Here is a 22,232-nt window from a genome sequence, read left to right on the forward strand (position 1 = left end):
CCCCCCAAAATATACCCCCTCCCCTCCAGCCCCCAGAATATACCCTATGTTTTTGCCATTGACTTCAATGGGCCATAGGATATAATGGGGCCGATTCAGATCAGAGAATCTGAATCGGCCCGCAGCAGCCTGAAAGGGGCCCGAATGCAAATCCCTACTCAGGATGCACATCCCTACTCAGACCTTTGACTCTCAAAAGCTTAACCCCCCCCCAAAACTTGTTGGTCTCTCAATCAAAAGAGTTTTTCAGCTAAACATGAGGAAGAACTTCCTGTCAGTCAGAGTGGTTCGCCGCTGGAACAGGCTTCCTCGGGAGGGGGGGGGGCTCTACCTCTTTGGAGGTTTTCAAGCGGAGGCTAGATGGCCATCTGACAACGATGCTGATTCTGTGATTCACTATGAATTTAGGCAGATGGTGAGAGGGAGGGCGGGAAGGGATGAGCCGGTGTTTGGCTCTTGGAGTCCTTTCTTACATGCCCGGGGTAATGCCCCTTTGGGGTTAGGAAGGAATTTCCCTCTGGGCTGGAGTAGCCCAGAAATCCTGGAGGATATTCGCCTTCCGCAGTGCACAGAACAGGGATCAATGGGGGAGAAGCTGTGAATTTTCTGCATTGGGCAGGGGGCTGGACTAGATGACCCTTGCAGACCCTTCTGGCTCTATGTTTCTAAGGTGCTACTGGAGGAATTCAGATCTTCTACTGCACACAGGGTGACTGCTCTCCTGAAACTAAGACACAAAGGGATTCGACCCTACCTCTAAGGTGCAAGAGAACAGGCGTTCATTTAAAATCGATTCTCCAAGGGAGAGCATATTTGTCCAAAGAAGACGAGAAGAAAGAGATTGGATTGAGTCTCAGAGCGGCTTACAATCTCCTTTCCCTCCCCCTCCCCACAACAGACACCCTGTGAGGTCGGCGGGGCTGAGAGAGCTCTTCTGAGGACGGCTCGTGAGTGAAAAGCTCTGAGAGAACTTGTGACTGACCCAAGGTCACACCAGCAGCTGCAGGAGGAGGAGTGGGGAAACAAACCCGGTTCTCCCAGATTGGAGTCCGCACTCCTGACCACTCCAACAAACTGACTCGCTGGATTCGGGGCCGCATTCTGAGCTCACTTCCCAAGGAGAGACGGAACCTCCCTCCCTCCTGGAGTTGCAAAGGGCCTCCTCACTTACTTGTCCTGCAGCTCCGCCACGGCCAGCCTGTCGGCATCGGGATCCGTGGCCACCACCACCCGGGCGCCTTCCTTCTCCGCCAGCCGCAGGGACAGTTCCTGGAAGAGGCCATCGGTTCCTTTAGTCCATTCAGAACAGCCTATCGGATTTGCCTGCCGTCTGACAGCCCCCATTATTGGCTCAAAGTTTATTACTTGTTTAGTTAATTAATTTATACCCCGCCTTTCTCCGTAATGGAGACTCAAAGGGGCTTACACTGTTCTCCCCGCCTCTACTTTATCCTCACAACAACCCTGCAAGGTAGGCTAGGTTTAGCATGAGTGACGGGCCCCAGGTCACCCGGGGAGCTTCCACGGCAGAGCGGTCTCCCATATCCTAGTCCCCAACCTTTTAGAGCCTGCAGGAACCGTTAGAATTTCGACAAAGTGTGGTGGGCGCAGCCACAAAACGGCTGCTATGGGAGGCGGAGCCAGCCAGAAAATGGCCACCACGGCTGACCTTCACAGTGAAGATCCTGATGCTGCAACGGCAGCTGCTGCCAAACCATCTTTTTTTTTTTTTTAATCTGCACAGCCAATCAAATCTCAGAAGCCTTACTGGGCAAATGCCACACCTGGCTCCACCCACTTTCTAAAAACTAGGGTTGCCAGCCCCCAGGTGGGGCCTGGAGATCTCCTTTTACAACTGATCTCCAGCTGACAGATACCAGCCTCCCCCGGAGGAAATGGCTGCTTGGAAGGGGGGACTCTATGGCATTGCACCGTGCTGAGGCCCCTCCCCTCCCCGCCCTCTCCCAGATCTGCCTCCAAAGTCTCCAGGTATTTTCCAACCCAGACCTGGCAACCCTACTAAAAACACTTGGCGGGCACCAGGAAAGGTGTTGGCAGGCAGCGTGGCACCCACGGGAACCACGTTGGGGAGCCCTACTCTAACCGCTACACGGATACGTTTATGCAGACATGTTACTTGCACGTGGCACTACTGACTACACGACAGTTTGTGGACAGTTACCAGCACAGATTCTCCTTCCTCAGGATTTGGGCATTTGACAGTAGAGAAGTCCGGATCCGGATCTTTCTGTTCAGGAACCGGGATGGGGGGCTGGAAGCCGAATGCCCGGAACGCCGACTGCACGTAGTCGTGGCCGACCCCGTGGAAAGAAGTATGGACAAACTTCAGGTTGGTTTGTGTGTTCAGCTTCCTGTGAGGGGAAAACAAGAATGCTGAAGAACAGATGCTTGAAAACAGTCATTTTAGACGGGAGGGACGACCGTCACACAAGGATAGTTATATGCCAGGACATGGGGGGGGGGAGACAGAAGGCTGCTCCCATCATGCCCCTCGACCATAGAGGCGGCCTGTCCTCCTCCGGCCTTTGCCGCTGAAGAGGCGGGTGGAAGCTGCTACACATTAATGCCGGCTCAGCTGCAAGTCTCAGCCCTTTAGCATGCTTCAGGTAGGCTGCATACTTCAAAAAAAATAAAGTGTTAGAGCAGGGGTGTCGAACTCATTTGTTATGGAGGGCTGGATTTGACATAAATTGGACTTTGTCGGCCTGGGCCACGTGTGTCATAAAATGTAATGCCAGGAGCCAAACACAAATTTTACTTTAAAAACATGCTTGAAACATTAGCTCTCTTGCAATTTATTTAACCGTCTCTGATCACTGACACTTCTTGGTCTGAATTATTGCATCAAGATGTCTGTGCTGTAGCAATCGGGGAGAGGGAGGGAGAGGAGCCTCAGCCCAGTGCGGGGAGCAGAAGCTTGCCTATCTATCTCTCCTCAGCGATTGAGAGAGTCTGGGAAAGCAAGCTATGACACAGCAGCAGCACTGGAGGACGAAGCAGGAGACGGCCAGTCCCTTGCGGGCCTCATAGAAGCCCTCTGAGGGCCTGATCTGGCCCCCAGGCCGCATGTTTGACACCCCTGCGTTAGAGGGTCCTATGAAAGGAGGTGAGAAGTGGTGCCTATGAAAGGAGGTGAGAAGTGGTGCCTAGATTCCGCCTCTGGAGCGACCGAAGAGGCTCTTTTTGGAGGCGTTGGAGCCATCTTGATAGTCGGGTCCACAGGAACTGAATGGACCAATGGGGGCCGGGAATGGGGTCCAGTAGTCGGAGCCAAGGGAAGCAAACCCAAGGCAGTAGGGCCTGAGCTCGGAATCACCTTGGAAGGAACCAAGGAGGACAGAACCTTCTCCCGCGGCACAGCTTCCAGCCTAGAGGCCAGTGTTCCCTCTAAGCTGAGTTAGTGTGAGGTAGCTCACAGTTTGTTAGCCTCTGGCTCACACGTTTTTGTCTTAGCTCAGGAAGGATGGCTTCCAAGCAACCTAATTTATGGGGTGGCCAAATCGCTCACTTGCAACTTTAATGCCGGTAGCTCACAAAGTAGAATTTTTGCTCACAAGACTCCACAGCTTCGAAGGAGCATTGCTAGAGGCCCTATCTGACCAAGCCTTAGGGGTACATAAGAACATAAGAGAGAAGCCAATGTTGTATCCGGCCAATGGCCCATCCAGTCCAACACTCTGTCATACAGTGGCCAAAAATACCAGGTGCCATCAGGAGGTCCACAAGTGGGGCCAGGACACTAGAAGCCCTCCCACTGTTGCCCCCCCCCCAAGCACCAAGAATACAGAGCATCCCTTGCCCCAGACAGAGAGTTCCTATCTATATCTTGTGGCTAATAGCCACTGATGGACCTCTGCTCCAGATGTTTATCCAGTTCCCTCTTGAAGCTGTCCATGCTTACAGCCACCACCACCTCCTGTGGCAGTGAATCCCATGTGTGGATCACTCTTGGGGTGAGGAAGGACTTCCTTTTATCCATTCTAACCCGACCGCTCAGCAATTTCATGGAGTGCCCACGAGTTCTCGTCTTGTGAGAAATGGAGAAAAGTACCTCTTTCTCCACCTGCACTATCCCATGCATAAATCTTATAAACCTCAGTCATGTCACTCCTCAGTCGTCGTTTCTCCAAGCTAAAGAGCCCCAAGCGCCTTAACCTTTCCTCATAGGGAAAGTGTTCCAACCCTTTTATCCTTCGAGTTGCCCTTTTCTGCACTTTCTCCCAGTGCTATAAAGCCCTGGCAAACCGAACAAGCTCCAGCCTTGTGGGCTTCTCCTAAGCGCAGGAGGCAGAGTTCGCGCTCGTAGCTCTGTGTCATTTTTGTTCCACATTTTGCACATTTTTTTAAAACGGTGCCTTGGCCGCCATGACGAGGGACCGCAAGCACAACAAATGGGGAGAGCCCGGGCAAGGAGATGGGGCTAGCCTCCCATGAGATAGGCTAGACAGACTCCTCAAGGAGTGCAAAAGGAGTCCTCGGTGGTCAAAAAAAGAGTCTCAGTCCAGCCACAGCAACAACGAAGAAAAATAAATGGAGCGTGCGGGAAAGTTTCCTATCCTTGCGGTGGTGAAAAAGGAACTGAGAAGAAGAAGAAGAAGAGAAGAAGAGATTGGATTTATACCCCGCCCTTCACTTGGAGTCTCAGAGTGGCTTACAAACTCCTGTCCCTCCCCCTCCCCACAACAGACACCCTGTGAGGTGGGTGGGGCTGAGAGAGCTCTGACACAAACTGCTCTTTTCCAAGGACAGCTCTTATCAGAACTATGGCTGGCCCAAGGTCATCCAGCCAGGTGCAAGTGGAGGAGTGGGGAATCAAACCCGGTTCTCCCAGATTAGAGTCCGCACACTTAACCACTACACCAAACTGGCTCTCACCAAACTGAGGGAAAGGGGGCGCCTGCGCACAGGGCACGTGACACGCTGGGCGGGAATCCCGCGTGTGTGTCAGCTCCGAAAGGGGTGGGGGGCGCCCCCTCTCTGGAGTTTTTAAACTGGGGGGAAAGTGTCCTGCCACCAGCCTGCACAAGCACAGTCCCAATGTGGAGCTCCACAAGAAGACGGAAGGTGGGCTCTTTTTTACAACCATGTTTTACTTATAAGCTGTCAACTAATTCCTTTCTCTTCTCTGTCCCAAGACCTTTTCCACTCACTCGAGTCACTCGTGATTTTCTTGGGAGTCAATTTACAAGCACGGGAATCAGTTTGGGTCGCTCTCTTTCAATATCTGAAAGGCTGTCCTTTGGAGGAGGGCATGGAGCTGTTCCAGTTGGCAGCAGAGGAGAGGACCCAAAGCAACGGGCTTAAACTACACGCAGAAAGGTATCGGCTGGATGTGAGAAAAAAACTTTTTCACGGTCAGGGTGGTTCAAAGGTGAAATCAGCTGCCTTGGGAGGTGGTGAGCTCCCCTTCACTGTGTCAGGGTCGTTAGTCAGGTCACACCACACAGGGCTTCATAAGAAGATAAGTGTTTATTAATGGATCCAGTACTAATGATCACGTATACAGCTTGTGTCAGGAATAGCCGTCAGTATAAGGGCCACTGACTTATAGTGAAATCAAACATTCCCCCCCCAGTGAGTGGAAGCCAATGATGATAGTTCACGCGCACAGCAAAAGAAAGTCAGCAAGCGGGCATAGCCAAAAGCCGTTACTTTCCCAGCAGAGAAAACGCAGCTGGAGACCACAAGGTCAAGCCTGAGATAGCGCACAGTAGCTGGACAGGGAAGAGCTGGGAACGAGGAGGAGAAAACCCCCTCCACATTCCAGATCCATGACAGGTCTACCTGACACACTGACAGCTTTCATGACTAGGCTGGACGAATATTCGTCAGAGATGCTTTAGGCTGGTCCTGTGTTGGGCAGGGGGTTGGACTAGATCAGGGGTGTCAAACATGTGACCTTTGTCATAGCTTTAATAAAACAATGAGAAATCGTGAATGAGGTCAGGATTAGGTTTTGTGGTAGGAATAATTAGGGGGGGAAAGTTATTTAAATACAAAACTCCCAAAGGCTGAAAAATTCGTTTGGCTCCTAAATTTTTGGACAAGCGCTGACAGCCATAGAAGAAAAACCAAGATGAAAAACTGATGTCACGACCTAACAACCCAATTGGTATGCTGCAAGGAATCAAACAGAGTTTGCTGTACTGACTCTCCCAGCAATTCGCTTTTGGAAGATATGTGATGGAGCTGGGTTCATCTGGTGACCTGAGAGCGGGGCTAGCTTAAATGCACATAAGCAATTCTGTCACCCACAATAATGGAAGACTGCCATCAAATCAGCATATGAGTTTGACCCCAGGAATTCAGCCCAGGATCTCTTCAAACTCCGCAGACAGCACCCCTCTAATGTCACATGACTGCATAAGATCAAGAGCAGGGGTGTCAAACATGCGGCCCGGGGGCCACATCAGGCCCGCAGTAGAACTGGCCATCTCCTGCTTCCAGTTCTGCTGCTGCTGCTGCTGCATCATCGCTTGCTTCGCCAGACTCTCTTAATCACTCAGCCATTTCATTATTTTAACTTGAGTCCGAGACTCAGAACTCTGAGCATGAGATTTCTGCGGTGAACGTCAATAGATCAAAAGTAGGTTTGCAGCTTACAGAGCTAATATTTTAAGCACGTTTTTATTTTAAGTAAAAAAGAAATCTTTGTGTTTGTGCCCTTTATAAAGTTTATATCTCCGCTTCCTGGCATTATGTTTTGTGACATACGTGGCCCGTCCCGTCAAGGTCTCATTTATGTCATATCTGGCCCTCATAACAAATTAGTTTGACACTCCTGGACTAGATGGTCTGTATGGCCCCTTCCAATGATTCTTTCGCATGTTTGCCCTCCCTGTACATTTTTACACTTCTGGAGTCACTTTATTTTCTTCCACATGTGACTTAAATAATGAGGATTTTCAAGGGAGGTTGCTGTTGTCGTCCGCGGTGTTTTCAGTGACATTAGAGCACCCTCCTAATTTTTTTTTAAGTGGCTCTGAAATAGCGATAGAACGCTGTAGTGTTGCAATGATAGTTTAAATGAAAGCTGGGAATTTGGAGAACATGCTTAAGCTATCGTTACAACACTACAGCATTCTATTGATATTTTAGGGCCTTTTTTGTTTTTAAACTGAAACCACTTATCTTCGGGGGGGGACGGGGAGAGGGAGTGGTTTAACAATGATGACAGTCCAGTCATTGAAAAGTGGGCTGGATGTGAGTGGGACAAAGCAAATCGATGCCTGCCAACATCCGCATCCTATTAACTCAATATGTCACCTTCTGGAGTCCTTGCAACAATGCATATACAGAAGCGGTGCTTCCAGAACCTGACTGGGCACCACATTTGAGGAAGGATGTTGACAAGCTCGAGCGTGTCCAGAAGAGGGCGACCAGGATGGTGAGAGGGTTTGAATCCAGGTCTTAAGAGGAAAGGCTGAGAGAGTTGGGTCTGTTTAGCCTGGGAAAGAGAAGGCTTAGAGGGGACATGATTGCAGTCTTCCAAGTATCTGAAGGGCTGTCATGTAGACGATGGAGCAGATCTATTCTCTCTTGCTCCGGAATGCAAGACTAGGGCTAATGGGTGGAAATGACAAGGGAGTCGTTACCACCTAAATATCAGGAGAAACTTCCTGACTGTCAGAGTGGTTGAGCAGTGGAACAGTCTGCCTCGGGAGGTGGTGGAGGCTCCTTCGCTGGACGTTTCCAAGCGGAGGCTGGACGACCATCTCTCAGGTATATTGCAGGGCTCTCTTTTGGCTGTGCTCCTGCAGAGTGCAGGGGGTTGAACTAGATGACCTGCAAGGTCCATTCCAACTCCACCATTCTATGATTCCTACGAGGAAAGGCTGAAGGAGTTGGGTCTGTTTAGCCTGGGAAAGAGAGGGCTCAGAGGGGATGTGATGGCAGTCTTCTAATATCTGAAGGGCTGTCATGTAGAAGATGGAGGAGATCTATTCTCTCTTGCTCCGGACTGCAAGACTAGATCTAATGGGTGTAAATTACAAGGGAGTCGTTACCGGCTAAAGATCAGGAGAAACTTCCTAACTGTAAGAGTGGTCGAGCAGTGGAACAGTCTGCCTCGGGAGGTGGTGGAGGCTCCTTCGCTGGACATTTCCAGGCGGAGGCTGGACGGCCATCTTTCGAGTATGTCATAGGGCTCTCTTTCGGCTATGCTCCTGCAGAGTGCAGGGGGTTGGACTAGATGATCTGCAAGGCCCCTCCAAACTCTAACGTTCTATGATTCTACGACTGTGTCTCGCTTGGGTTTCTTACCTGTGGTGACAGATCTTTTTCAAATCCTCCATGTAGCTTGCACAAATCTTCTGCAGAGGGTCTCGCATCAGGGTGCTGGTATCGACCAGGGTCTCGTTCCAGGAGTCGTCCCAGGGCTCGGCGCACTCCTCGATGCACTTCAAGATCTCCTTATCGTGCGGGGAGGTGATCTGAGCTCCGTTTTCCCAGTACACCTAGAGCGGGAGAAGCCAGGAAGCCCGACAAGAGGGGAATCAGAATCGCAGAACGTCAAGCGAACGCTTCAGACTGAACAGACATCTGGTGGTAACATTTCTGTAGGGATTCACCCAATCCAGCCATGTAATCTTATGTGACAGAGCAGAATTGGGTTGCTGGAGGGACAGTAAAAAGTTCAGTCGTGAAATAGACAGATATTTGGTACTCTGACAATGACAGGAATAAAGGATTGAAGTGAAAAATACGATCCTCTACTTCTGGCAGGGACTTTTTGATAATAACACCCAAACGCAGGGCTATTTCTGGGCAGGAACGCACAGGAACGGAGTTCCGGCTGGCTTCAGAGTTGGCCACACCCACTTCAGCCAAAACCTCTGCGTGCCTGGCTACAGAAGGAAGTCCAGGAGAGCAACCCCCACCACCACTCTGAGGCGGGCGGGCCAGGGGGGGACCTGGAAGGATGGGGGAGGCATTTAAATGCCTCCCCATGCCTTCCCCGGCCTGTCCCCAGAAGCGAAGGGAAGGCAGTTTAAACTCGGGGGGGGGGGCTTGCCCGGGCTCCCTGAAGCTGCAGGGCACCTGGGCAAGCCAAGGAAAGGCACGGGGTGTGACCTAATATGCTAATGAGTTTCTGCTGCTGGGTGTGACCTCTTATGCTAATGAGTTCCTGCTGGGCTTTTTCTACAAAAAAAGCCTTTCCCATAGCTACAGTGGGCCCTCCCAGGGCCCACCCCCCAACTTCCTGCCAAGGCCCCATGACTTTGGGGAAGAAGCGGGGGGAGGTTGCACACGCCTGCACTTCAAGACATGAATTCATGGCTTGGCGTGCAGGTGCATAGCCCCCACTTTCCCTCCAAAGCATTTAAAGGATCCTTTAAATGCTTTTGGGAAGAAGCGGCCTTGCGGTTATGGGAAGCCGTGATCATCACGCCGGCCACGGCTCCGAGCTGCTGAACTGCGTAGGGCTGCAAGAGGAGAGGCAGAGTCACTGCAGTGCAATGGCCTCAGGGAAGGGCAACACGTAACACGACTGTCTGCAAAGAGCATGTCTGGAGGACCGTTGCGCACCACACGTCGCTCTTTCAGAATGGGATCCAGCAGGAAGTGCTGGAGTAAGCGGCTCAGCGTGCCTGGACATTGGGGGAAGGGGGCACTACATTGCTCTAAGTGTGCAAGTGTTATCTCCTTGAATGGAATGATGAAGAAGAAGAAGGAGGAGGAGGAGATTGGATTTATACCCCGCCCTTCACTCCCCAAAGGGGTCTCAGAGCGGCTTACAAACTCCTTTCCCCTCCCCTCCCCACAACAGACACCCTGTGAGGTAGGCGAGGCTGAGAGAGCTCTGACAGAAGCTGCTCTTTTTCAAGGACAGCTCTGACAGGACTACGGCTTGCCCAAGGTCATCCAGCCAGGTGCAAGCGGAGGAGTGGGGAATCAAACCCCGTTCTCCCAGATTAGCGTCCGCGCACTTCACCACTACACCCAACTGCCTCAACAGATCAATGCTATTCATGGTAAGCTAGCCTCTCCAGAGTTTCCCAAACACAACATGCTTTAGAGCAATTCTCTCATCCCCAACACACACAGTTACTAGCCAGGGCTCAAAAACCAAGAGCGGCTCTTAAGCAGACCCCACTGCATTCAGGAAAGGCGCTGTCAACTTGTAATTTGGCAAAAACAGCAACACAAGACAGCAGTTTCACGAGCTCCATTGGGGGGGTGAGTTAATTGTTCATTTGTCCCACAGATTTCAGAAGGACTTAAATGTGCTCGACCAGTGGCTGCCATTACAGCTTAGCATGCAGACTGTGCTTTCTGCAATGTGATCTGTGCGGTTTCTAGTATGACTAGAAGCCAACCGCTCCCGGGATGGCTTGGAATGGCTCGGAAATAAACAAGAGCTCAGCTGACGCACACAAACCTGACTTGCAAATACAGGCAGGACTTAAAACACATACCTGTGATGGGGGAAGAAGAAGAAGAAGACGAGGAGGAGGAGATTGTATTTATACCCCGCCCTTCACTACCCAAAGGAGTCTCAGAGCGGCTTACAATCTCCTTTCCCTTCCCCTCCCCACAAAAGACAGCTTATCTAATTCCTCCTTGAAGCCGTCCATGCTTGTAGCCGCCACCGCCTCCTGTGGCAGTGAATTCCATGTGTGAATCACTCTCTGGGTGAAGAAGGACTTCCTTTTATCTGCTCTAACCTGACTGCTCAGCAATTTCATGGAGTGCCCACGAGTTCTTGTCTTGTGAGAAAGGTAGAAAAGGACTTCTTTCTCTACATGCTCTACCCCATGCATAATCTTGTAAACCTCGATCGTGTCACCCCTCTGCCATCATTTCTCCAAGTTAAAGAGCCCCAAGCATTTTAACCTTTCTTCATAGGGAAAGTGTTCCAACCCTTTGATCACTCTAGTTGCCCTTTAGTGCACTTTTTCCAGTGCTATAATATCCTTCCTAAGGTGTGGTGTGTGTGTGACCGCAGCCCAGGCCATGTTCCCTCTAAGCTGAGTTAGTGTGAGCTAGCTCACAGTTTTTTAGCCTCCGGCTCACACATTTTTTGTCTTAGCTCAGGAAGGATGGATCCAGAGCAAACTGATTTATGCAGTGGCCAAATCGCTCACTCACAAGTTTATTGTCAGTCGCTCACAAAGTAGAATTTTTGCTCACAAGACTCCATGGCTTAGAGGGAACAGATTCACTGAAATTTTCTAGCAGGGATACAGATCCAATTTAGGACTGGCAGGCAACAAGCTCAGAGCCAAGCTCAACACAACATGAGAGACCTTAAAAAAAAGAAAAAAGAAGAAAACAGCTGTTGCGGGGGGGGGTTAACCCTTTAATTTAATTGCCCTATCATTCAAGCTTTTACTTGCCCTCTGCGGGACAAAGCATTTAACTGGCCTTCCACAATTCGGCAAACAGCAGTTTCAAGGGGGAAAGGATTTACATTCGGGGGAAACAGCCTGGGAGGAAAGGGTTAAATGTCCTCTTTTCCCCACTGCTGCTCAGGCTTGTCAAATCCCCATTGGGGGCAGGAGACGCCCACGCCCCCAGCAGGCCCTTCCCACAGCTGCTCAGATGAGCACTGGGGGAAGAATGAAGGAGAAAAAGGGGAGGCAACAACCAGCAGGCCGATGTGCTAGCATCACTTCCTATGCAGCTGGAAGTGATGTCAGTGCATCGTCAGGAAGTGATGTCACTCCGTCATCAGGAAGTGAAGTCACTCCGTCATCGGGAAGTGAAGTCACTCCGTCATCGGGAAGTGAAGTCACTCCATCATCGGGAAGTGAAGTCACTCCGTCATCGGGAAGTGATGTCACTCCGTCATCGGGAAGTGAAGTCACTCCATCATCGGGAAGTGATGTCACTCCATCATCGGGAAGTGAAGTCACTCCATCATCGGGAAGTGAAGTCACTCCGTCATCGGGAAGTGAAGTCACTCCGTCATCGAAAAGTGATGTCACTCCATCATCAGGGACGCTCTAGTAATTGGACAAACCAGGCTATATTTGCCCCAGGGATCCTGGAGGTTTTGCCTTCCTCTGGGCATAAGGCAGGGGTCACGGAGGGAGTTGGGGGGGAGGTAGCTGTGAATTTCCTGCATTGTGGAAGGGGTTGGACTAGATTACCTTTGGTATCCCCGCTGGCTCTATGTTTCGCTCAAACGCTGGAGGCCACCCCGCTGCCTTGGTCAGTCTCCTGCCTTTTGCTAGCAGCCCCACAGCCACCTCCCTGGCCCAGTTCCCCCTCTCCACGGACGCTCTGTGTTTTAATAAAGCCGTGGGCAATTCTGTTCGCACATCTCCCGCATGACGCCTAGCTCAGCACTCAAACAGAACGCACAGGGAGACTTACCACAAAAGGCGTGGGGACGTATCTTGAGAACAAGTAGACGGGGACCCCCTTCGCAAGCAGGACCGCAGCGGTGAGCTTTGCTAGCCTGCAGGAAACAACAAAGGATCGGCTCAAACCGTGGCATGTGATCGTTTCCTCCAAAGCCCTCAGGTGAGAGAAAGACTTTCAGGGTGAAGCTGGGAACCAGAGCTTCGGAAACCCCCTCACTGTCACAGCCTTTCCAGGATTCTGCTTTGAAAATCAGGATGGAAGCTGGTTCCACAAGGGCACACCTCCAAAATGTACTCACATAATCCTCCTCTAGGGCTCTTTTTGTAGCAGGAACTCCTTTGCATATTAGGCGACACACCCCTAATGTAGCCAGTCCTCCAAGAGCTTGCAAGTAGCCCCTGTAAGGAGAGCTCTGTAAGCTCTTGGAGGATCGGCTACATTAGGGGGGGGGTCGCCTAACTAATATGCAAAGGAGTTCCTGCTACAAAAAGAGCCCTGCGTCCAATTCACAAAATGTTTTTGCATTTTTTAAAAAGGAAGTTTCCTTTTTGAAAGTCTAAAAATTCGTAGACCGGGGGAAAGCAAATAAGAAAGCAGACATTTTGCCTAAAGCTGGGGAGTACGCTACATCCAAGCTGAAAAAATATCCGAAAAATACGTTGTTGGTATTTTCCAGCTATTCTTTCAGTCGGATATAGATGCGGGTATTTTTTTTCAGCTATGCAAAATGGCCAAGCTCCAAAACTCCCGAAAATATTTGGGATTTTTAGGAACACTAAATAATTGAAGTTAACGGGTGTTTAAAGAGATTACAGTCCCTTTAAACGTCTTCTGGGTGAACTCACCGCTTGGAGGAGGTGTTTAAAGGGACTTCCAGCCCTTCAAACAATGGGATTCATAAATAAATAAATCTCCTTTAAACAATGGGATAAATAAATGAACACCTTCACAGTTCACTCACAGCTTGGAGAAGGGGCTGCGATCTCTTCAAACACCTTTCCCCCACCTCCATTGAAGCCAATGGAGGATGGGGGCACCTTCTTTGGGAGCCCACAGAATTGGAGCCCTGGTCCAATCGTTTTGAAACTTGGGGGGGGGAGGCTTGAGGAGTGGCACCAGCAACTTATGCTGCAAATCTGGTGCCTCTGCCGTAAAACAAATTCGCCCCCAGAGCTCCCTGGATCAATTCTCCATTATACTCTATGGGGACCATTGGCTATAATGGTCCCTACAGGGTATAATGGAGTCGGGAAAAATTGGGATTTCTGAAAAATGCCTTTGATCATTTATTCCCTTCCAAAAGCAAAAAAGAAAAAAGAAAAAAAACCTGCCCTAACCTGGATGGCCCAGGCCAGCCTGATCTCGTCAGATCTTGGAAGCTAAGCAGGGTCGGCCCTGGTCAATACTTGGATGGGAGACCACCAAGGAAGTCCAGCGTCACTACGCAGAGGCAGGCCATGGCCAACCACCTCTTTTCCTGAAAACCCGGTGGGGTCACTATAAGTCACCTGTGATTTGAAGGCACTTTGCACCATCACCAAAAGTAAAAATAAGGAGTATAATAAAGCCTACTCATGGGCAACGCTTTCATTTAAGCCTGTTTCCTCAACATTAAAGGTAAAGGTTCCCTTGCTCGAAAGCCAGTCGATTCCGACTCTAGGGATGCGGTGCTCATCTCCGTTTCCAAGCCGAAGAGCCAGCGCTGTCCGAAGACGTTTCCGTGGTCATGTGGCCGGCATGACTAAACACCAAGGTGCACGGAACGCTGTTACCTTCCCACCGGAGTGGTACCTATTTATCTACTTGCAATTTCTTGCTTTCGAACTGCTAGGTTGGCAGGAGCTGGAACTAGAGACGGGAGCTCACTCCGTCATGCGGCACCCTGGGTCTTGAACTGCTGAACTACTGACCTTCCACAGCCTGCAGTTCAGCGTCTTAACCACTTGAGCCACCGCAGCTCCTTCCTCAACATTACCCAGACTGATTTTATATCGCGGGAATGGTGGTAAAAAGCAGCTCGGAGTTTTGGGAGGAAACATTCCGGGCTGTAATATACGGAGTTAAACTGTGCACTAAAGTTTGAGTCCAGGGGCACCTTTAAAGGCCAACAAAGTTTAATTCTGGGTATAAGCGTTCTTGTTTTTGTTTTTAATAATAAGTTTTTAGAATACACAAAGATGGGGAAAGGGGAGGGGGCAGGGAAAAGAACAAAAGTAGTAATTTTCTGCATAGAACTTTCCTCTACTTATCATTTCATATTATACAGAGACAGACCGTGAGGTTCTAAAAGTTTATGAAAGCTTCTTGATATTATGATATCAGAAAGCTCGTATCTTTATATTTCTCTCTTATCCAATAATAAAATGGGGTCCATAGTCCGACAAAGTCTTCTTCCATTTGCCCAACAGCAGAAACTCATGAGGATTGGCTACATTAGGGGTGTGGGGCCTAACATGCAAAGGAGTTCCTGCTACAAAAAAGCCCTGGGTTTGACAACAAACAAGGTAAACAGAATAACAAGCAAAAGGTGGGTGTGGCTGGATGACCACACTTCTGGTAACATGGGGGTGCGGCCTAATGTGGTAATGAGGTGTGCTGTCAGGGGTGTGGACTAATATGCTAATGAGTTCCTGCTGTTGGGTGTGGCCTATTATGCTAATGAGTTCCTGCTGGGCTTTTTCTACAAAAAGAGCCCTGACTATATTCATATACAAGTTTACTTTCTTCCTCGGCCTCTTGAATTTGTTAGATACCTGTACTGTTTGTTGGCTCTTTGTACATAGTTAGGTTATTTGCTCATTGTACCTGCATAGTCCAAGTGTGGTGTCACTTGTTACCTAGCCGGTTACTATTTTACCTGTACTTCATTTATTGAAAATTCTAATAAAACATGTGTGTGTTTTTTTGGGGGGGGGGAGAAGATGAGGCAAGACAGTGGTGCCCACAGTGTCAGTCTGTGTGGCTCGCGACCTGGTGCCTGACATAGCCAGTGCAGAATAATACCCGCCCACCCCCCATCGGATGTGTGTGTTTCCAGCCCGTCTTATGTGTGTAAGCTAAACCCGTACCGTAAACTGCTGCAACTGCTGGTCACTTGGCCTCGGGTGTCATATCCCACGACAAATCCACGCTGCTTGAAGTCTGGAAAACACTTCTCGAGGTATTTGTACATCCCCTGCAAAAAAAGGAGATAAAGGCGGCTTCGTGAATTTATTTATTTATTTATTTATTTATATTTACATTTATACCCCGCCCAACCCCGAAGGCTCAGGGCAGCTTACAGGGCACTAAGTGCCGGGTTAAAACAATACAATATGATTTAAAACAATAAATTACAATAAAATATGAACAATTTACAACAAATTACCAACAAGTTCCAAACGAGAAAAGAGAGATCTTATCTCACATAGCTACCCTTGATCTTATCCTAGAGCCGTGTTTGGTGCTACGTTCCACCCTTAGGGGCCAGGCAATCCGATGTTAATTCGATGTTAATTCGCTGGGGCTGAGCAGTGGCGGCGGCTCCTATCCAAAGGCCTGGCGGAAGAGCTCCGTCTTGCAGGCCCTGCAAAACTGAGAGAGGTCCCGCAGGGCCCGGATCTCCTCTGGGAGCTCCTTCCACCAGGTAGGAGCCGCCACCGAAAACGCCCCAGCCCTAGTCACAGCAAGTTTAGCTTCTCTCGGGCCTGGAATTTCCAGGAGATGTTGCCCTCCCGACCGAAGTGCCCTTGGGGGAACATATGGAGAAAGGCGGTCCCTCAGGCCTGCTTGCTTGGTTATTTGTTTATTATTTGCATTTATATCCCGCCCCATCCCGTGGGCGGGCTCAGGGCGGGTAACATCATTAGAACAAGTACAATTTCAGTTTAAGACATTGAACATTAAAACACGATAAAGCATTATAACAATCTGGGGTCATTTCCTGCAGGAGCGCACAGGAGCGGAGCTCCGGCAGTAAAGAGCCCAGGGGGCGGGCACATGCAACAAGCCCCGCCCCCTGCTCCCAGCAGCCCTCAGTCAGAGCAAGAAGCAGCCAGGTAAGTTGCAGAGCCCCCACCCGGCCCCCCAGTCCAAAACAGTCCAGTGGCACCTTTAAGACCAAGTTTTATTCAGGTACAAGCTCTCCCTCCTCTGTGAGGGCAGATCTGCAAGTCCCCCCCCCCAATATCTAGCAATCCAGAACAGTCCAGTGGAGCCTGAGCGGTGGGTGTTGCCTTCTGCCACACTTCCTGTGATGTCAGGGGTGTGGCATATGCAAATACATTATGCTAATGAGTTATGCTAATGAGCTCCTGACCCTCTTTTTCTACGAAATGACCCCTGAAAACGGCTAACCACACTTTCTGAATAGCAGACACTGCGCTCCCTGCTATCAAGTCAATTGGCGAACTGCGTGAGAGATGTGGCAATTTTTCTCTTTATAGTGTCAAGAACTGACTTTTATTTTCACTTTATTGGGGGGGCGGCGGTGAGAAGCAGTGGATGAACAGCTAATGGCTGTTAAATCTAGAAAAAGGGATTTTCCCAACGGTTAATTACTGAGGGTAGTCTACTGCAGCAGATTCCAACAGGAGTCTTATGACATCTTACGGGTCAGCGGAGCTCTTGTGCCCTGAAGCCCACTTTGGCAGATGATGGAACCAGCTCCTCAGTTGGCAAGCGCACAGATGCACACATTATTGTAGAGGAAATCATGTCAATAACGGGTTCAAAAAGTCATGAAATGCAAGTGGCGCAGGAGAGAACATTTCTATGCAGAACTGAGATGCAACCGAGAGACGCATAAGTATTTCAAGAGGCCCTCAAAATATTTCAGTAGAGATTTTGCCTTCTGCACATCCAATACTGTCTTTTTCATTCTTTTAAAAAAAAACATTTTATTGAACATTTTGATGTTTATAGCAATAATAAAAGAAGCAGAATGCAGGGGGTTGGACTAGACGACCTGCAAGGTCCCTTCCAACTCTAACATTCTATGATTCTATGAAATAAAATTCACTACAGACTATTTCGTCACGACATACATGTTTACAATATTAACACTCATTCTACAGTAGGGCAATACATTTACTGCTTCTGTTATTGTCAAATGAATCCGGGTTTTCTCAATCAAAACAACAGTTTTCCAGAAAGGGGTACCGTTTCTCCAGGTGATCAGAGTTAGCCAAAGGTTTAGTGTGTGTGTGCAAGGAAAAGGATTGTTGTCCTTTCCTTTTGGAAAAGAGAGAGCTCCGTTTTCCAGCGTGCCCGGGGTTCGGAGCCACAGGTTGCCGTGAGCCAGGTCAGCACGGTCATGGGTTCCAAACCCGACTGCTGACTAAGCCCCCGGCCCTTCAGCCGACACAAATCTCAATCACGGGACTGTCGCCCGGCGAGTCAGCAGGCTTATCTGGCGATGCCCTGCAGTGCCCTCGGTACCAGCCTCCTCCCTGATCGCCCTCACCGCCTCGTGGGTTTAACTGGGGTGCCGTGAAAGGCACACATCGCTTCACACCGTTTCTTTGTCTGTAGGAGCGCAGCTAGATGGAACAGGTTCTGCCCAACACAAACCCAGAAAGTTCAGTGACGGCTCCGGGGCTTTTTTTGTAGAAAAAGCCCAGCAGGAACTCATTGGCATAATAGGCCACACCCCTGACAGCACAGCTCATTCACATATTAGGCCACACCCCCATGTCACCAGAAGTGTGGTCATCCAGCCACACCCACCTTTTGCTTCTTATGCCAATTTGGGAGCCACCCGGAACTCAGTTCCTGTGCGTTCCTGCCCAAAAATAGCCCTGGACGGCTCGGTGCCAGCACAGTCGCTGGTAGGTAGTTATGCTAATGAGTTATGCTAATGAGCTCCTGCACCTCTTTTTCTACAAAATGACCCCTGCATGATAGTATTAACATTGTATAAAGAAAAAAAATGTTTTCTTATTCTTTTCTTACGTTTCTGGTTTATATGTTTTCCTTCCTAGCCCTATAGATAGGACATAATGGAAATATACATGGAAATATATTATGTCGAAGTATTGATGATTTTACCATATTTTGATTTGCTACGATACTCTTTTGCTAAGATACTCGTCCATGTTTTATGTGTTCAACAAATGACGTTTTATGCTTCTCACCTTCCCCTTTCTCCTTTTTCATTCTGTATCCCCTTAAATAGTAAAACAAAAATTGACCCCCCCACACACACCCAGACGCCTACCTACCAGCGACTGTGCTGGCACCGAGCCGTCCAGGGCTATTTTTGGGCAGGAACGCACAGGAACGGAGTTCCGGCTGGCTCCCAAGTTGGCCACGCCCAGCAGGAACTCATTAGCATAACAGGCCACACCCAACAGCAGAGACTCATTAGGATTGGCTACATTAGAGGTGTGTGGCCTAACATGCAAAGGGGTTCCTGCTACAAAAAAGCCCTGGGTTTTGACAACAAACAAGGTAAAGAGAATAAGAAGCAGGGGGAGCTTGTACCTGAATAAAACTTGGTCTTAAAGGTGCCACTGGACTGTTTTGGACCTGGGGGGACGGGGGGTGTTCTGCAACTTACCTGGCTGCTTCTTGCTCTGACTGAGGACTGCTGGGAGCAGGGGCCCGCCCCCTGGGCTCTTTACTGCCGGAGCTCCGCTCCTGTGCGCTCCTGCAGGAAATGACCCCTGCTATCATGTAATAATTAGTAAATATGTAACTATAAAAGAGTAATGAATATAACTACGAGAAGATAAATGGTAGCATATAGCAAGATGGAACAGTTGTTGCCCAACACAAACCCAGAAAGTTCAGCGACGGCTTGGTGCCCGCACAGTTGCTGGTCGGTAGGTGTGAGTCAAATGTTATGCAGGTTTCTATGATACCAACTCTGCACACGTTCAGCACTGAACTTGAAAGAAAATGGGAAGAATCCTTCCCTGGAAGTAAGCCTCACTGAATACATCTGAGCAAACCTGATTGCTCTCTAAGTTAGTCTTTTAAGGTGACGGCAGACTCCTGTTTATTTCACTCCAACAGACTTAACACAGCTGCCCCACTGGAATTAAGCTGAAAAGATTTGCCCACCACCAACCAGGGGGATTGGGAAAAGGGCAGCAAATCAGAAGACGGTAAGGGACCAAAGCTCACCTCCCCAATCACACGTCAGCCTATCAGACGCAACCCAAAATGCTAGAAAGCACAGTGCGGGTCAATTCGGTTCTCTGAATTCCCAGGTTTCGTTTTAAGAAGAATAGAAGAAGAGATTGGATTTATACCCCGCCCTTCACTACCCAAAGGAGCCTCAGAGAGGCTGACAAACTCCTTTCCCTTCCCCTCCCCACAACAGACACCCTGTGAGGCAGGTGGGGCTGAGAGAGCTCTGACAGAAACTGCTCTTTTTCAAGAACAGCTCTTATCAGAACTATGGCTTGCCCAAGGTCACCCAGCAGCTGCATGTGGAGGAGTGGGGTTCTCCCAGATTAGAGTCTGCGCTCCTAACCACTACACCAAACTGGCTTTAAGTAATCTATATCCGAGTACGGTTTATAAAAATAAATCTGTAGCCCCTTTTGTTGGCAGGGATCACCATTCCCTTATTATCTGCGCAAGGCCAAGGGCTAGAGACTTACTTTGTTTGAAAAAAAAGGGGGAAAGTGAGGATTCAGAAAAGCAGAGAGACCGACTGTTCTAATGTTCTAAAGATAAATAATTTGCCTATTTAAAGAACAGAACCCCCCCCAAAACCCTGATATTAGAAGAAGAAGAGATTGGATTTATACCCCGCCCTTCACTTGGGAGTCTCAGAGCGGCTTACAAACTCCTTTCCCTTCCCCTCTCCACAACAGACACCCTGTGAGGTAGGCAGGGCTGAGAGAACTCTGACACAAACTGCTCTTTCAGGAACAGCTGTGCCAGAGCTTGTGACTGACTCAAGGTCACATCAGCAGGTGAAAGTGGAGGAGTGGGGAATCAAACCCAGTTCTCCCAGATTAGAGTCCGCGCACTTAACCACTACACCAAACTGGGATGGGGAGTGATTGCCCGGGGACTGGAGCAAGGAAAATGCGGTGAAACTTGCCATTTGGATGCCCTCTTGCCCCTATGCTGTACTGGCAACCACAATGGAGAAACCACTCAAGTCCACCCCTAGGTGGGAAACACCCTATGAGTCTGACTGGAACCTGCAAGACCCACAACAGCAGACAGAAGATGACCTGTGTCATAAGGTGAAAAAAGAACAGCAGATCCTCTGTCTGCTTCTGACTCAGACTATTGAGGGAGGGACAATTCATGCGAGGATTAACAGTACTGTCCGATGCAGAGGAACTCCATTCTAATTCGTTCTGCATGGAATTGCACTCTGACTGCGTTCAGGTTTAAAGTCAGAGTGATTCAGTGTGAGCATGAGAGCAAAGTGGTGCCCTTGAACACCTGGGAATATGACAGTGTGGTGTAGTGGCTGGAAATCCTTAGAGGGGAGCCGGTTCACACGTGAAGCTGCCTTCTACTGGATCAGACCCTGGATCCATCCAGGTCAGTAGTGTCTACTCAGACAGGCAGAAGCTCTCCAAGATCTCAGACAGAGTCAGCCTCATGGCCAGGATTGTTTAAATAGGGGGGCTGTCACGGCTCAGGTGGGGTGTCACCTGATGCTGCCACCACTCTGGTTCCAGGCTCCCATGAAAAAGCCCAGAGCCACCCTCCCAAGACCTTCAGACCTCCCTTTTGGCCGAATAATAGGCGTGAGGACCAGACAGAGTGAACAATGCAAATAGTTTATTTTATAAGAGGTCAAACAAGCAAGGTGCAGCATAATAACACTAAGTGGGTGAAAAGAAAAGAAATCAAATGCCTTAACGCGTCTAAAGATATACTGCCCCTAGCTCACTATTCCAAGTGACACTAGACTACTCACCCTTCCGTCAGGATGAGGGTCTCTCCCCCACAGCAGCCTCCCTTCTGGCTCTGCCCTCTGGGAAGAACAGCTTTTCCTGCTGCACCAGGTCTTTTATTCCAAGCCCTCCTCTTTTCCTATTGGTCAATTTTGGCTCCAAAACCTCTCAGGGGCTTCTGGGAGTTGGAGGCCCAGCCTCACCTACTGCTAGCCAGGCTCCCTGGGCCTAGTAGGCCTCTGGTGGCACAGCCCAGATCATGACAGGAGCCCTCAATTGGGTGGTCAAGGTCAACCACCAAATGATCTGTAGCAATAATGTGTCCAATGAATTTAGTACTAGACTGGCAAAAATGGCACTTGGCTAATGACATCTTGAGACCACATACTGGTTCAGGTTCAGGTTTCAGTTTATTGCCTTTAGCCATAGGCCATTACAATGACAGAACAATAGAACAATAACATCTGTATAAACTTCTAAAACCAGAAGAATTAAAAACTAAGTTAAGACACAATAAAATATAATAATTCCATCTCTCCCATCCAGACTTTCGTTGATAAGCTATGGTACTGCTACTATTTTCTTCTGAATTTTCTCTGCAGCGAGGGCAAAGAGGGCCCTATCAATACCTTGTGGCTAAGAGCCACGGATGGACCTCTGCTCCATATGCCTATCTAATTCCCTCTTGAAGCCGTCCATGCTTGTAGCTACCACCATATCCTGGGGCAGGGTGTAAGCTTCCAAGAGTCCAGGCTCCCTTTGTCAGTCACCTCCAAAATCATATTGGTCCTTAAGGTGCTACTGGAAGTTTTTCGTCATCTTCTGGGCGTGGAACAGTGGTCACTGAGGGTGTGGAGGGGGAGGTGTGAGGTTCTTGCTTATAGGGGAAACGGTTTTACCTTTAAACACGCTCTGAGTACATAAACTTGGTAGTTTTCTGCTGCCACCAGGAATTAAAAATCCCAAATCTCTCCCTTTTGGTAGGAGGACCTAGGGTCTGGGCACTTCGGAGGACTATGTGGCCCTGAGGAAGGACTGTACTGATTT

General features: G+C 49.3%; 1 protein-coding gene across 1 annotated transcript in view; it reads right to left on the reverse strand.

The window, feature by feature from the left end:
- The window catches only part of PGM2L1 (phosphoglucomutase 2-like 1), a gene marked incomplete at both ends in the record, with an annotated part of 50,184 nt that overhangs the window by 21,679 nt on the left and 6,273 nt on the right, over positions 1–22,232 (reverse strand). Inside the window, 6 exons of the mRNA XM_015416615.1 lie at positions 1,172–1,269; positions 2,183–2,372; positions 8,284–8,479; positions 9,365–9,446; positions 12,343–12,427; positions 15,402–15,508. Coding sequence (XP_015272101.1) covers positions 1,172–1,269; positions 2,183–2,372; positions 8,284–8,479; positions 9,365–9,446; positions 12,343–12,427; positions 15,402–15,508 — 758 coding nt within the window. The remainder of the gene's footprint in view (positions 1–1,171; positions 1,270–2,182; positions 2,373–8,283; positions 8,480–9,364; positions 9,447–12,342; positions 12,428–15,401; positions 15,509–22,232) is intronic.

This window comes from Gekko japonicus, unplaced genomic scaffold (genome assembly GCF_001447785.1).
Source record: "Gekko japonicus isolate JY-2015 unplaced genomic scaffold, Gekko_japonicus_V1.1 scaffold4591, whole genome shotgun sequence".
Lineage (NCBI taxonomy): Eukaryota > Metazoa > Chordata > Lepidosauria > Squamata > Gekkonidae > Gekko > Gekko japonicus.